General features: G+C 39.4%; 1 protein-coding gene across 1 annotated transcript in view; it reads left to right on the top strand.

Moving 5' to 3' along the window:
* The window catches only part of TMEM132D (transmembrane protein 132D), a gene marked incomplete at both ends in the record, with an annotated part of 259,958 nt that overhangs the window by 56,574 nt on the left and 188,005 nt on the right, over positions 1 to 15,379 (top strand). The window contains one exon of the mRNA XM_084297417.1: positions 3,862 to 4,750. Coding sequence (XP_084153543.1) covers positions 3,862 to 4,750 — 889 coding nt within the window. The remainder of the gene's footprint in view (positions 1 to 3,861; positions 4,751 to 15,379) is intronic.

Raw genomic sequence — 15,379 nt, 5'->3', positions numbered from 1 at the left:
TTTTCTGTTTGTGCTGATTATAACTGTCTGCAGATAAAGTGTAAAACTGTTTGAATTTTTGGCCTTTGGCTGTTTGGTAAACTGCTGTCAGCTTCCAGCATAAACTAATTCATATTCAGCGCACAGTGACAGCTTGCTGGTGGGGAGAAGTACAGCCATGAGCAGACTAGTTTGCCATTGTTCAAGAGTTTACAAGCCAGTGGATCTTGCTCTAACTAGTGATACTGTTTTCTTTTGTTAATAGACAGTTCACCCTCTGTGCTTTTTGCTAGTTTGCTTGTTTTAATTCTATTCCTCTGTCCTATTCTGAAAAGTCTTTAATTTACAAACTCTGAGGAACATTGTCCTGTGGGGATGGGGAATACAGACTGAAGATTTGTAATCCCTTAGATAAATAAGCATTAAAATAAATGATTAAAAAATTATGAGGCAAAAACACTCTGTTAGTTTTAATATAAAAATAATGTACTTCTCCCTGTGGAATGCAAGGGAAGGAGCTGCAATCAAAATAAGGGGAATAAAAAATTGAATACCCAGAGCTTTTTTCCTCTTTCTAAGTTGCTTCCTTGATGCCTCGCTGCGTTTAATGGTGCTTTGCCAAGCAGTTGGGAGGAGGGCAAAATGAGCGTGGAATATATAAATGGGACATTAGATGGTGGAATAATGTTATGGACTGGGTGATCTGAGGAGTACGACAGCAGAACAGATTTGCCTTGGGGCTGGGTAGGAGAGATGCCTCCCTGCAATTCCAAATACTAGAAAAGCCATTTAGAGTCGTTAGAAATCTTTGTTGGGGGATTATCTAGACCAGGATCTGTTAAACTTTATCTGCCCTCCCTGAATAGGTGGAGAGAAAGTGGAAGGCAAATGCTACAAAGACCAAGGATGGGGTAAAGAGCGTTTTGCATCCAAAGAATCTCTGTAGTTTACTCTTCCTTGCAAGCAGAAAAGCCTTGGGTTTGATTTTGTCTAAAACAACATCTAATGTTCCTGCTCTTCAGCAGAATATTCTACCTCCAGGGAACACAGGACTTCAGCCTTTTATTGGTGGTGTTGTGCTGGGGTCGTTGTTCTCTTCCTTGAGATGAAATTTATCTTTAATGAAAATGTGATGTTTAAGAGATAACACCAATTAAACTTTTAAAATTAAGAGTTTATTTCAATTATTTATTGCAAAGGAAAACAGAGAGGAATTATGGCTTTCCAAGATGGAGAGAGAGATTTATAAATTGTGGAAGTCTGCAACCCATTCTTTCTGGCCTCTTTCACTCTGAGATTTGTGCCTTCCAGAACACAGCAGAACGATGCCCACTTTTATCTAGTTGTGTCTTTTGTTTTGGTTTAATAGCTGGCCGGTTTTGGTTTTCCACTGTACTGGGTCTGGCTGGAATGTTAACTTTCCCAGCAGCAGCCCATACAGTGCCGTACTCTGTACTTGTAGCTGGAACAGCAGTGTTATCACACCAGTGTTGTGTCTACTGCTGAGCAGCAGTGGAACAGCATTGGGCCTTTCTCTAACCCTCCTAGGGGGTGGGCAAAAAAGTGAGGAGAGAAACATCACTAGGGCAGCTGACCTAAACCAATCAAAGGGATATTCCATACCATGTGGTGTCACACTCAGCAATAAAAGGTGGAAACAGGAAGAAGAGAGGAGGGGTGGGCTCTCGTTGAGAAGACGTCGGTCCTCCTCTCGAACACCGGCTGCGTGCGTTGAGGCCTTGCTTCAAGGACGTGGTCAATCATCGCTCATTTGTGGGAAGTAGAGAGTAATTTCTTTCCTCTGCACTTCCATATAGCTTTCATTTATTTTGTTTGTTTGTTTTCCTCCCTTTTTCCCCTTTCCCTTTTATTTCCCCTTAGTTAAATTGTTTAGTTCATGGTAGTCTTTATTTAATTATTATAATTATTTCCCTTTAATTAAATTATCCTTATCTCAACCCGTGAGTTATTCTTTGCTTTACTTCTCCCCCTCCTTATCTAAAGGAGGGGGAGTGAGAGAGCGGTTGTGGGGTTTAGCTGCCCAGCACGGTAAAACCACCACATCCACATAGGAAGTTTTTCAGCTCCAGTTGTTGAGTTTTTCAGCTCCAGTTTTTCAGTCTTGTTTTTGTCTTGTGGTAGTGTCTGGAGACCTTAACTGAGATCACAGCCCTGTTGCTGCATGTGATACTTTCATGTTTATAGTGAGGTAAGTCTGTCTGCAGCACTTGCAGTTTACACAGACAAAGGGTGAGGGGAAATAAACTGTAATACCCTTACCTGTTGGACACAGAACTGCAGCACCAGGTTAGTGACTTGTCTGAGCTCCAGGTGATTGCAGAGTGTGATCTCCTGTGCAAAGTGCTTTGTGTGGAGGTGCCTGGATTGGCGTGCTGGATATGGGAAGCAGCAGCGTGGCTTCCTCTCCCCTCATCTTCTGCCAAGGCAAATTGACATTTCAGGTTATGCTGCCCACAGGTAGATTGGGTGGCTGGTGCTGTGAGATAAACGTTCCAGACTAGTTCTGGTGAATGCTTGCACTCTGCAATCAGAGTTGTTAGGAACTAACAGTAGCTTCCCATAGGATCTGAAGGTAACGAGATTCTTCAAGCCTGTTTGAGCCTTTCTGCAGCAAATTGCAGTACATAAATGGTAGATTGGTGGTTAGGGGTAACCATCATCAGTTTAGGCCATGGCATTTCTTGACAAGGTGATAAATATTTAGGTCAGATACCAAACAAAAATTAAGGGCTAATAAAGTATTTGTGGAATAGAGCTTGGGAAATTGGGTTGCCCTTGAATGCCATCTGTGGTAACCCTTTGTCACTTTTCTGAATAAGGTTACAGATTTGAGTTTGCTGTGGAAAAAATAATGAGATTTATAGCTCAATTAGGGTGTAAAGACATAAGCATGAAGGTCAGATGTTCAAACAGGAAAGGTCATATCATATCTACATCTGTATTTTTTAATAGTGTATGTCTTTGCTCTTTGGGACTGACAGTTCCTAGAAAGGATGGAGAGCTTATTCTTTAATATGATAGCCTGCCTCAGGTAATTGCTTGATGGCACAGTTAATAGATACCTCACAGTAAGAGAGGCTCAGTGTCATTGAAAATGTTCTTGCAATGTGCAGTGATGTATAACCTACAGAAAATGCAGTTGCATTAAGGAACAATGCAGGGTTAGGCAACAACAGTGGTGCGAGTCCTTATAGTTACTTACAGGAAAAGAAACCTTTCTTCCTAAATGAAGTGAAATAGAAGGACTGTAAATAGGATGCAAATAAAGCTCCATTTGAAGTCTTGTAGTACCAGAGTATTGTAAAGGAGCATTTATGTGTTGGTTATTGTGCTAATTATTCTCAAAGTGATTTCAGCCTTGTGCAGGAAGTCACTTAAAGTCCATGTATTGCTTGACAATGCTGCAGAGTATGCTGAAGTGAGGTCTAAGTGGTCCGTATGCAGCATTTGATGTAAAATCATGGCACTGCTTTTCAATACAGGAGCAGTTTGCTTTAATGATCAAATTTCTTTTTAAATGTGCCTGTGCAGTGATGTTATGTTGCAGATGCTGATGGAGTAATTTTGCTCTCAAATAATAAATGTATATTGCAAGTAAAGTTACGACATTTGGCACAGGTAAACCTATACAAGCTACTCTTTTAATCTGTGTGCTATGGAGAACATAAAATAGCCTGTTGTTTTCCAAGCTAACTAGATAAATCCATCATCTGTTTAGGCTACTTCTGCATGGATTGATGACGCTTCTTATGGCCACTGGTATCACCTACAGCACTGTCAATCCCCTATTAAAGTCAGGAAGGTTATATCACAGTATGATTTGAAGATTTGATCTTTTAAACTCTGCTTTCCTTTCAACAGTGACTGAGAGTCGAGGGATCCTGGAAAGCATACAGAGATTTTCCTTACTGCCAACTTACTTGCCTGTGACCTATCGTATCCACAACGCAGATGTTTCCTTCTTTCTGAAGGAAGCCAACCAGGATATTATGAGGAACTCTAGCTTGCAGTCCCGAGTGGAATCCTTTCTCATCTACAAATCCAAGAGGCCACCGGTGTTAAATGCCAGCTATGGACCTTTTTCCACTGAACAAGTTGTGCCCCAGGACTTAATGCTATCTTCAAATCCATTTGGATCTACTAACAAGTTCTCATTTAATTGGAAACTTAAGGCCTTCATAATGAGTAACAAAATTTACCCTAGCAAGCCCAAAGTCCAGGTTCTGTTCTACATCGTGGGCAGGGACTGGGATGACTACAGCACCACAGAGCGGCTGCCCTGCCTGCGGGTGTTTGCCTTTCGAGAGACACGGGAGGTCAGAGGCAGCTGCAGGCTGAAGGGGGACTTGGGGTTGTGTGTGGCAGAGCTGGAACTCCTGGCAAGCTGGTTTAACCCCCCCACAGTTGTTGCTGGCCGTAAGAAACCAATGGATTTTTCTGAAGGGAGCCCTGTGGAGCTTTACTATGCCATACAACCAGGAGATGAGAAAGGAGAATGCACCAAGGAGGATGTTAGGAAAAGTAATGGGATCCGACTGGGGCACAATGACATTGATGAGTCAGGACCTCCCTTGCAGAGGATTGGAAGTGTTTTCCTTTACCAGACACATGCTGGCCCTTCCTTAAATGAAATTAGATTGGATAATAATATTGCCATCCGGTATGCACCAAAGACTGTCAAGCAAGGTGACATTTTGACTTTCCTTGTATTTATTGCTAAAAATTCAACAGAAGATCAATTCACACTGAGGTAAGGCTGTTGTTTTGCTTCTTTGGTACCTTATTTTTTTCTGCTCTTGGTATGGGAAGTCAATTTCTCATGTATAATTTTCCCCCAAATCCCTCAATTACTGCTCTGCAGAAACTGAATTGCAGTTGGTTGACTTTGTTTTTCTTGTTTGGTCTAATATTTTATGAATGGCTGAGATGTGATCTCTTTGAGTAAGAAAGGATAATTAAAAAAAAAAAAAAAAAAGGCTTTTGAGTGCTAATTACAATAATGAAAAATAGACCAGGGACCCATATGTGGGCTAATAAGAGATAACATTTAGAGTCTCCTGAGCTAGAGTTTGTGGTGTTCCTAATCTCTCACTGAACTCACGTTAAGATTAGTAAAGCTCAAATCTGCAAAGGTATTTATAGAATGTGAGCAAAAATTAAGCATCTAAGTAGGATTTATACGCTTAAACTTCTCCCCAGCTTGTAAGCTTGTCTGTTTTACATGTTGAAACTCAAACATGCCATTATTCAAATAAAGTGTCAATAATGGCAGGGTGGTGGTGGCAGCTTTTTTTGGTGTAATATAACTTCAAGTGCCATGCTGATTTACTTGGCTGTTTTCCAATCATTTGGGGTATTATTGGGAAGCTCCTTCTAACCACCAACCCAAGAATGAACAGCAAAGACTATCAGGCTATGTGGTGGGGCAAACTGGGCATAGATGTGCATCTCATGTAAGCAAGGCTGTCTGGTTGTCCTCTCCTTTCAGGTTTGCCACTCTGTGTGTCAGCTCTGTAACTAGGGTTGTGGGTCTGACAGTGCCACAGGGGAGTGGTGTTTGCAGAACTGCTGTCTTTGGCTTACCCCCTCCCAACAAGTCACGTCAGCTCGTTTAGCATTGGAGGTAAACACTGTACCATGGCTTCTGAGATTAACTGCCTTGTCCTGGATATTTGTCCTGGGGATGAGCATTGATGCCAAATCTCAGAAAGGCTCACAGAGTGCCCCTCCTAAGGGGCTTCATGAGTGCAGGAGGTCTGCTGCTCCCTTTGTCAAATGTCAGAGGATAGGGGAGGTGCTGGGTGCCTTCACCTAAAAAATTCACTTGTACTCTGACTTGAGACAAAATACTCCTTTCTCTCTTGTTTATATATCTCAAACTCCAAAAATCTCTGGCTTAACATCACGTAGGTGTTTCAGGCCTCAATTATTAAAATAGCACAAAGCTGTAAATGCTGTAAATGCAACTTTGTTGGGCTTGGATGTATACCTCATGCAGGATTGTCTGCTTTGACTTTGCTGACCTAAGCAGCAAGGGCTCAAATTGTTCGTTTTTAAGTAATATTTTTTTTTCAGGGTGGTTTGTGTGGGATTTCCAGAGGAAGTGGTTTTCCATAAAATCAGGTCATTTTTCCTTAACAAGTGTGTGATATATGACTGAATAACCACTTAGCTGCTGACTTGAGGAGTTATTTCCTCTTCATGTGGCGGAGGACAAATACCAGTAGGATAACCACTCTCCTTACCACACCAAGCTTTTATGTTCTGAGTCCATCTGCCACCGACTTAGGTTGCTTTTGAGTGACTGCTTTCAAGACAGACGATCTGAATTCCTCAGTCAGCAAACATTCAGGGGCATCCTTCTAGCTTTCTGTATACTAATGACATTGAAGTTACATAACTTCACACACAGGGACTGCTATAACTTCTGAAAATTTGTTTAAATATAAAATAAAAACTTTTCTAAGAGAAATAAGGTAAAAAGAAACAAAAACAAACACCTCCAGTGGCTTATACACTCTGAATGCAACATCTTAGAAATCTGATTTCAAAGCATCTGTACTTCCACGATCTGTGATCAGTTGAAAGTAGAGCTAGCTTGTAACTATGATAATTATAGTAAATGTAGGTTTATAAAACTTTCAGATGTCTTGTTTTGCTTAAATTGGAATGAAAACTGAACTAACATTAATTTTCTGAACAAAAAAAAAAAAGGAAGCAATGCATTCGATTTTTAGCTTTTTATCTTAAAATGTAAGTTATCATAAACCAAAAAAAAAAAAAAAAAAGCTAAAGCTATCATTAGATAGCAAATAATAGTTAAAAATGAAAGCTGTGGCGTTTTCTTCAAAAAATCAGTTTGTATTACCTTTTAAAAACAAACTTTTGCAATGGTTTGCTGTTACTCGTACCAGTTTCCTGAGTTTTGATTTTTCTTGACCTGCTTTTTCTAACAATACCTAGATTTCACTCAGACTGTAATCTGCTATAATATCAGAGTAGTTACAATATTATCTTTTCTACCATGCTGCTAAACCACCATTACTTATATCTCTTTTATTGTGCTGCGGTATGTCTATTTTTTTGTCAGAATTGTAGTATCTATGTTCTGCAGTCATCCCTCCATGAACTATACACAGTTTATTCAGTTTTGGATGGTTGCTGAGCTATATGTATCTTCTGCTATAAAAACAGCCACTAGGTAAGAACAAAAATTGAGCTTGATTAAATGCTTTGGGTAAAATTCTGTGTTGGGAGCTGTTATAATCCCAGTTGGATGAGGAGTTAAAGCTCCTTTTGGGGCCCTTTGTTTAAGAGGAAATGTCTCTTGGAGTGGTTAGATACTGAAGCAACCCAGCAGCAAGCAGCAAAGGTGGGGCTGAGGCAGCAGCGCTGTGGGGCTGATATTGGCAGCAGAGCACCAGACCAGTGCAGGTTGTACAGTTTATGAGTGACAATCACAACAAGGAAGAGTTTCCAAAGAAAAGTTTCTTCACTGAGACTTGAGTGCCTTACAGTCCTGGTGCAACTGTGTGCCTGCCCGCGGCCCTCAGTGGGTATTGTGTTGGCCAGCCCCAAAATGTTGCTGGAGGTTTGTGTTGGCTCAGGCTGCCCTTGGAAAAGGGAGAACTGGTGAAAGCCTTAAGATAACAGTGGGATAAGACTCAATATTTCTGTTTGGCAGCTCAGAACAGCTATACGTTCTTTGTCAATGTTAGGCTGATAAAGACTAACTTACACTGTTTGTGCTTTGTACAAGAATGTTAAAATTACATTTTGTTCTGTGTGCAATGGCTCAAGCATGGGCCTATACACTCATGCGTGTGCATGCAGCTCTCCTATGTGGTTTCTGTTGAGATCCACATCAGCTAAAAGCACTGAAGCAACTGCAGATAAGGGGTGAAGAGCATGTTTACTGTGGTGACTAACTTCTCTGAATACTGTCCTTTGACTGAATTAAGATTTCCAGCCCTAAACTAGGACCTTACATGTCAGTTTACAATATCCATTGTACTATGTAGGTTCCCTTGTGGCATAGTGAACTAAACCAAAGAGAACATTTGTTATGCACTGCCTATTCTGATTTCAGAACGGATTGTCAAGCTGGCATTGTGTAAAAGCCACTAGAGACCTATTCGATGACCTGGCTGAATTTTAAGTTCCTAAAAACTGTAAATTCTAATGTCTTGTAGGGGTACAGACATAGGGTCAGGGTAGATGGAAGGAAATTCAATTTCTGTTAGAACATGTAAATATGAGGGCATGAACAGACATGTAGAAGGTCCTTCCTGTCAGTTGAGACAGTGAAAAGGAGGAGAAATGACCCACTAGTGTAAATACTCAGTAAAATGACTGATCAAAATCCATAGGGAAGTATAACAGGCCTTGTCTGCTGTGAGTGTTTGGAAGGAAATGGTGTGTCTAAGGAGAGAAATGCAGGTTGGGGAGAGGAAGAGCAGTCTTTGGCCTCAGCTGTTACACAGATCACTCTATTATCCAAATGGTCCATTTTTACCTTACAGTGTATGGATTTGCACCAATCGATGGCCAGTTATTACATGACAGGCATTTTTTTTTTTCTTTTTTTTTCCATTTTGAAAAATATAAACTAGTTGGGGAGAATTCAGGGTTGCACATTAAAGCTCACTATATGTGGTCACACTGCTTCAAAGGTCATAGAGAAAGTAATATCAGTCTCTGATAAAGGAAAGGAAAAACAATAATTCTTTCCCCCTCAATATAACTTTTATGAGAAAATTGTATTGATCTTTATTTTTGAAACTGTCACTTATATTTAGAAGTCCTATCCTGAGTGGCAGCAAGACTTGGCAACTGTATTCATACAGTGAGGCCAAGGGCTGCTGGCAAAATGCTTTTACCATTGCTTTTGCTCCAGTGGACTGGAAATCATGACTTGAACAGATGGAAAACATAGTATGTACAGAAGAAACAGAAAAAAGAAGAAACAGTCATGCAAAACAACCACGAATCAAAATTTATTTATCTCTCCTGAATATTCTTTGTTTCAAAACAATTATGTTAAGAGTAAACTCTGTCTTCCTTCTGACAGGAAATTATCTCCAAGGGGATCCTTGGAGAAGTTGCTAAATACAAAATATATAGGAAAAGGTACTCGTGCTCTTTTTTTTTTTTTTTTTTTCCTCAGACTGCTGTTTTGTGCAATAGTGGATGTGAAACTGATGGACTGTTTTTAATTTATTGAAAGAGATGGACCATAAGGGTCAAGGTGTAGGCTTTGGTTAAATGAACTAAATAAATTAAAAATATTTGTCTTGACTGTATAGTTGTGAGAGAGGAAAGGAAGGAGAAGATAAAATGTAAATGATGGATAAATATGGAACAAGCCTTAAGAAGCTGCCTGCTTTCTCAGCTTGTGTCACACACTTTCTTCCTCTTGGTCTTGACCAATTCACTTCACCTTTCTGTAGCCATTCTGCCATTGCTGCTGTAAACAAGTATCTGAAGATGATGTTTGCAAGCTGTATGCAAACAATGAATGATTATAGCTTCCTAGCGAAGCTGTGTTAAATGCTTTTATAAAATAAAGGGTTGAACATCTGGTGCATTTATCCTATTACTTTTTTTTTCCTTTTGAATGCAAATTAATTATTCATTGTGTTCTTTGTAACCAGCAGCGGAGGCAGGTTGTGCGCAGAGGCACAAATGCTGTAGAAAGAACATCTTAGCCCAAAGACAGAAGCTCTAGAGCCCACAGCTCTGCCTCTGTGATCAAAGGCAACCCTCAAAGCCCCGAAACACTGACTAGCACAGGACATACACTCTGGTGCCACACAAACTTCTTTATCATCTTTTCACATGCTGATGACCAGAGAAGGCTGAAGACCTTGTCCTTCCCTTGAAGAGTTGTGAAGTAATCCCTGAAATTTGTGGGAAATATTCCAGTCTTCCTCCACCTCTGTTTTCTCCAGGTTTCACGATGGGCATACTGAAAACTGAAATTAAAAGGAAATTTTTATCTGAGGTTTTCTGCCAAATATGAGAGTCATAAAGTATTATTTCATATTAGTCCTTTAAATACTTTCAATAATTCATGCTTCCAAGCTCTTCCAATATCACAATTCCTGTAAACTGCAATCCCAGATTACTGCTGGTTATTAACACTGTTAGATAATTGCAATTAATATATGTATGGATGCCATAGTTCTTTTCCAAACTTAGATTCAGAAAACTCATGTTCCTACAGTGTCAACTTAGTTATTTTTTTTCTTAGCATGTTATTGTTGAGCCTAATAAATATATCTTTTCTTTCAAAGTCAACAGTATTGATGTTTTCTGCTCTCAACCTTTTGAATTTGTTTTCATATTTCTAGAGATAAATCAACAAACAAATGTAGAGATAGAATTGCTCTAAGGTACATAATGTTAGGTGTAGCTATATACATAAAAATATAGCTATTTTTTAAACAGCCATTCAAATTATAATTATGCTTAGTAGTGAACACTGTGCAATAAATTATATACAAATCTTACCCTTAAAGAAGTAAAAAGTGATGAGAACAACAGACTATCACATATCCTCTAGTTTCCTGAATGGTTTTCCCCCCCCCCCCCCCCCCCCACGAAAAAAGGTGGGAAAACATTCTTTTCATTACTTCATTCTCAAGTGGAATCCCAGATGCTGTGTTTAACCAGGACACTGGTGGAAATGTGCCTTTTTGTTGCCTCCATGTCTTTTCACATTGTGATGTGGATTTTGCCAGAAACTGGCAGTACAAAATTGTGCACCATTGTCAGACTGGGCAGCATGAGGCATCCCAGCGCACAAAGAGGGATGCAGGCAGGATCTGACACTGCCTCCCATTCATAAGTAATGCAACCTAGTTTTATAGCAAGCTGCAATGTAGTTTTGTTGCAATCATTGCAGTCTTTTTCTTGAATGCTTGGCAAGTGAGGGGAGAGCTGTCTCCCTTGATCACCTGGTGGAGCCCTACTCCACTGTGGATTTTTTTTTTTTTTTTTTTTTCACGGTTCATAAATTTTAGCAGAAGTAACTGCAGGAGAAGCATGGGATTATGAGCCCTTCAATGCCTGCCCAAAAGCCTTGGCCCTTTCTCTAGGTTAGCCTACGGCATGCACTGCCTTGTTGTAGCTCCTCTGCTTGTGCCTTCCAGTAATGGCTTTTCACAGTGGAGACTTACATTTAAAGGCTGTGCTCTCCAGGAAGGGTAAGAATTGGCTGTTGGTAACATAGGTTTGGAAAAGACTATATGATAAGGCAGAGCTTTTAAGGCTTTACAAGCCCTGTATGATCAGCCTTAACCAGTATTTATGATCCCTGTGCAGAGGACAGTTTAGAGTGGTCTGTTGCTCAGCCAGACATTGTACCAGATCTCTCTGGAGCTGTTCACACTTTGGCTCACTTTGGCACACCTTGGGCTGCGTTTCCAGTTAGAGAATCCCACCTTTATTTCTTATATTCTTTTACATTCGTAGCTTTATGGCCTTAATCATTTTCTGTAGCTGCTGCTGAGTGAGTAGCTATTGGGAAACTTCAGAGCAAATCCAGTTTAGCTTCACTAGCAACATGAAATGTTCTGATTATATACTGTTAAGTTGGTCCATGCTATCCTAGCCTATATATAGTTTTGAGCTTCACTGTCAAACTCTATGAGCAGACTTCCAGAGCAGAGAAATAGAAAATATAAAATGCCACTATTTTTATCAAACGACTGAAGGTTGTATTAGAAACTCATAAAACTCTGGTATTGTGAGAAAAGGTGAGGTGAGGTTTTGTATATGACATTACTGCATTTGTAAACCAAACTTGGAGGTCAGAAATATCTACATACCATTGTTATAAAGAGCTTGTTGTCTGTCTATAGTATTTTTAATGCATTTTTTCTGATGATAAGTGTGGGAATACAGTGACTAATGTGAAATTGTGGTAGTGAATAAGCAATGCCCATTGATAATATGGATTTTTTTTTCTTAAAAAGCCCTTAGAGTTTAGGTTATGTGAAATTCTCTTATTTTTCATTTTATCTAACAATCAATCAATAATAATCCAGCAAACATGAAAAAGGCTGCATAAATACATGAGGACAGTGGAGTTGAGATCATTAGCACTCAACTGGTACAGCAAGAAAATTTGAACAAGACTGACTTTTTATCAAATTGCTTGTGTGCTCTTCTAGTGCTGAGCTAAATCAATTTATTTTTTTTCATAGTGCTGAACTAAATCATATTTTGGAAGTAGAAACAATCAGGCAATAAGTAGTGATTGGGAAAGTTACCAGCCACATAAAACTGCGTAATGAAATGGGCTTCTCTATGGCCCTTAAGTTTATGTGGCTATCTCATACTATTCCCAACCCTGAATTTGTACCTCTTCTGACAGATTGAAAAGAACCCTAATCTACATCTTTCTATCCCTTCTTCTATAGCTTTGGTTTGTTCTGTCACTTAACCTTAAATGTGGGTGGGGATGTTTAAACAATTTGTAAAACCCTCTCTTCTCTGGCATTACACAACTGATTCTTTTTCTTCACCTTTTAACTACTTTTATGGTCTGACTTGGCCAGTTAAAAACTGAGAAGAGGAATCCACAAAAAATCCCTCTGATTCTTCTGCAACAGTCTCTGAAGTTCAGCTGTCTCAATACCCAGTCTTGATGTAAAATAAATAAATAATCAATCTGTATTTTTTTCCTGGGTTCTCTATCCCTCTGTTTCTCTACTGCTGTTTGTTATTCCCTATATTAGTGTTTAGTGAAGGTAAGGAAATTGTATATCCAAATGTCTGATTAGATTTTATTTTTCTGTACTTGTAAATTTTAGCCAAAATTTTATTAGTGCAGAAATTGCCACCCTCAGAGAGAAAAGGTCTTTTAGATTAAAATATGAAGGTCAGTATCTTTTAAAGTTCATTAGTTAAAAGGCCATTTGCTAGTATCTTGTATTTCTTTGCTACAAAAATCACACTTCTAATGATCTTCTTACACAATGCCTTATGTCTCCTCTTTATGTCCAAGACAGGTGAAAATATATTTTTTTCATTTTACATCAATGTACAGATTTTTATCTTTGAACCATGTTGATCTCCGAATTGCTAATAATGCCATCTGAGTCTTTTCAGGTGAGCCCTCTGAAAGATCACTAGTCTTTCAGAGGAGTCCATTGTTTCTTTGGTCGTATTTCTGTATTCGGATGAGTTATCCTGATCTTCTGATAAGTAGCAGTTACAGTGCACAGAAAGGAAGAATGGATTTTTCTCTTGTCCAAATTCTTCCTTTAAAAGCTGGTGTTGATATGATTGAGTAGATCGTGTCCTCTTCAAGGAGCTGGTAGATCTAGAGTTTGTCTGTGACCTCTTGGATGAGCATCTGAAAACTTTGGGTTTTTCTGTGATTCAGCTCACTATATGGGAACGAAAAATTATGTCATTAACAGCTTCTCTGGAAGGTATTTCCTATTTATGATGTACTATTTTGATTATAAAGTTGTAGTAAAAGATTTTAGAAATGATGCTGTATTGAAAGGGAGGACCAAGCAGATGGATGAGTTATCCTCATCTCAAATTCCTGAGGAGGATGTGGTGTTGCCCACAATAGGATTTCAGGGCTAGAGGTAGCTGCATTTGAGATAACCAACCCAGCCGCATATCCAGTCCAGAATGTGTATGGGTAGGGATGTTTTGATCCGCCTGTGGCTATGTGTTCAGCATCTGAAGCATCATTCTGATGATCAGTTTCTCATTTATGAAGGCAATTTGTATTATGATTCTTGCCAGTCTAATTGTGTGCCCAGCATCCAAGAATTTTTTTTTAATTCTTCTCTGCTCTGCAATCTCTCCTGTCAGAGTGGGAGTGGATGTTTGCATTTGACTCTAGGGACAAAAAAAATAGGCACCTTGAGCTAATACATTCATTTGCCCTTTGTAGTGAAAGGTTGTTATGGGTGAAGTTAAAAATGAGACATCCAAACCTTGAAAAGAACAGGGTAAGGAATAATCACCACTGATAGTTATTTCTTCAGTTTCGAAAAGCACCCCTAATCACCAGGTCATGATCTTGTCCAGGGGTAATATAAAAGGCTACAGAAATAAAAACACACAGCCCCTTAGCAAGCATGAGGTCCCTCCGGTTGCACTTTTCCCCATGCCTTATCACTCTTTTGGAGCCTTTGCTGTAACCTGTTCATGAAGAGATGATACTGCTGGGAAAAGGAAGTTTCCATTGGCAATGTGACGTTAGCAGGCCAGAAAGACTATGATTATAGCAACTCTTAGAATTCATGTGTCTTCGGTTAGTGGCTGAATTAAACTCTGAGTTTTAGAAGGTATAAAAATAGCACATTTCAGCTAACTTGAGAAGATCTGATCTTTCTCCTGTCCTCTAGCTTCTGTCCGCGACCAAAGTTTGATGGAACTGTTTTTTGAGAAATGTAAGGGAACACTAAAAAACAGCTTCTGGTGCTAAGGAAGTCCAAAAACTTAGAACCTGCCTAACTCTTCAGAGGAAAGAAGATAAAATATGCAGTAGTCTGAGCTTTTTTTTTTTTTTTTAATACACAGGTTAGAAGCAGAGTTGACTATTTGGGTAGGTGTAGGTAGAGGCAGACTGACTGTTCAGGAAACGTACTCTTACTACTTATGAGTACCTTGAGATGTTAAGCAAGATTACAGCATACCTGAGGTTTCCAGGCCTTGTAGCTTGGTTTGCCCTTTTTGCAAAGGTGGTCTTTAATGAGGTGAATCACTCGTGATGGTCTCTGGAGCTGTCACTTCAGTCAGACTACATTCTGGGACGTAAACGAGAGAAGTGACATGCTGAAGTAAGTGAGAATTATGTTCTGTCACCTGAGGAGATGACAGACTCTTATGTCTGTATTGTTTCATCATAATAAATGTTTTTTCCTAATATGATATTGTGCAGTGATTGCCTTTCTAAAGTAGTCCTAAGGTGAAATCACACTGATGCTACTGGCTCGTAAAAGGCTTTCACTGACTGATTTTTTTCTGCTGTGTTCAGCATGCTCTACAAATATGATTTAACTTTCATAGCCTGTTTATGAAGTAGTCAAGCAAATACAATTTTCCCCATCTTCTCGATGGGGTAATAGCTATCCTGCATTTCTAAGTGACTTGCTAATGGCCCCAAAATTGTCAGTATCAGTGTGGAGTACTTAAGAACTACTGCCTTCTAGGGCACTCTGTTACTTCCTGTTGCACTGGCAGATTACATTAAAAAGAAAATAGTTCCCTTTGTTAAGATTATTGCAGTTAAGATCCTCTGCCCTGAGAATCAAAGTTGTGTTGACCAAGCAGGTGTCAAGAAACTGAGACACAGATCAAGCAGGCTGTCACTCACATAAATGGTCTTTACAGCTGGCTGTTATTA

Source organism: Netta rufina, assembly GCF_964035555.1.
Source record: "Netta rufina genome assembly, chromosome: 17".
Classification (NCBI taxonomy): domain Eukaryota; kingdom Metazoa; phylum Chordata; class Aves; order Anseriformes; family Anatidae; genus Netta; species Netta rufina.
The sequence above is the reverse complement of the archived record's forward strand: the minus strand, read 5'-3'. Positions and strand labels throughout refer to the sequence as shown.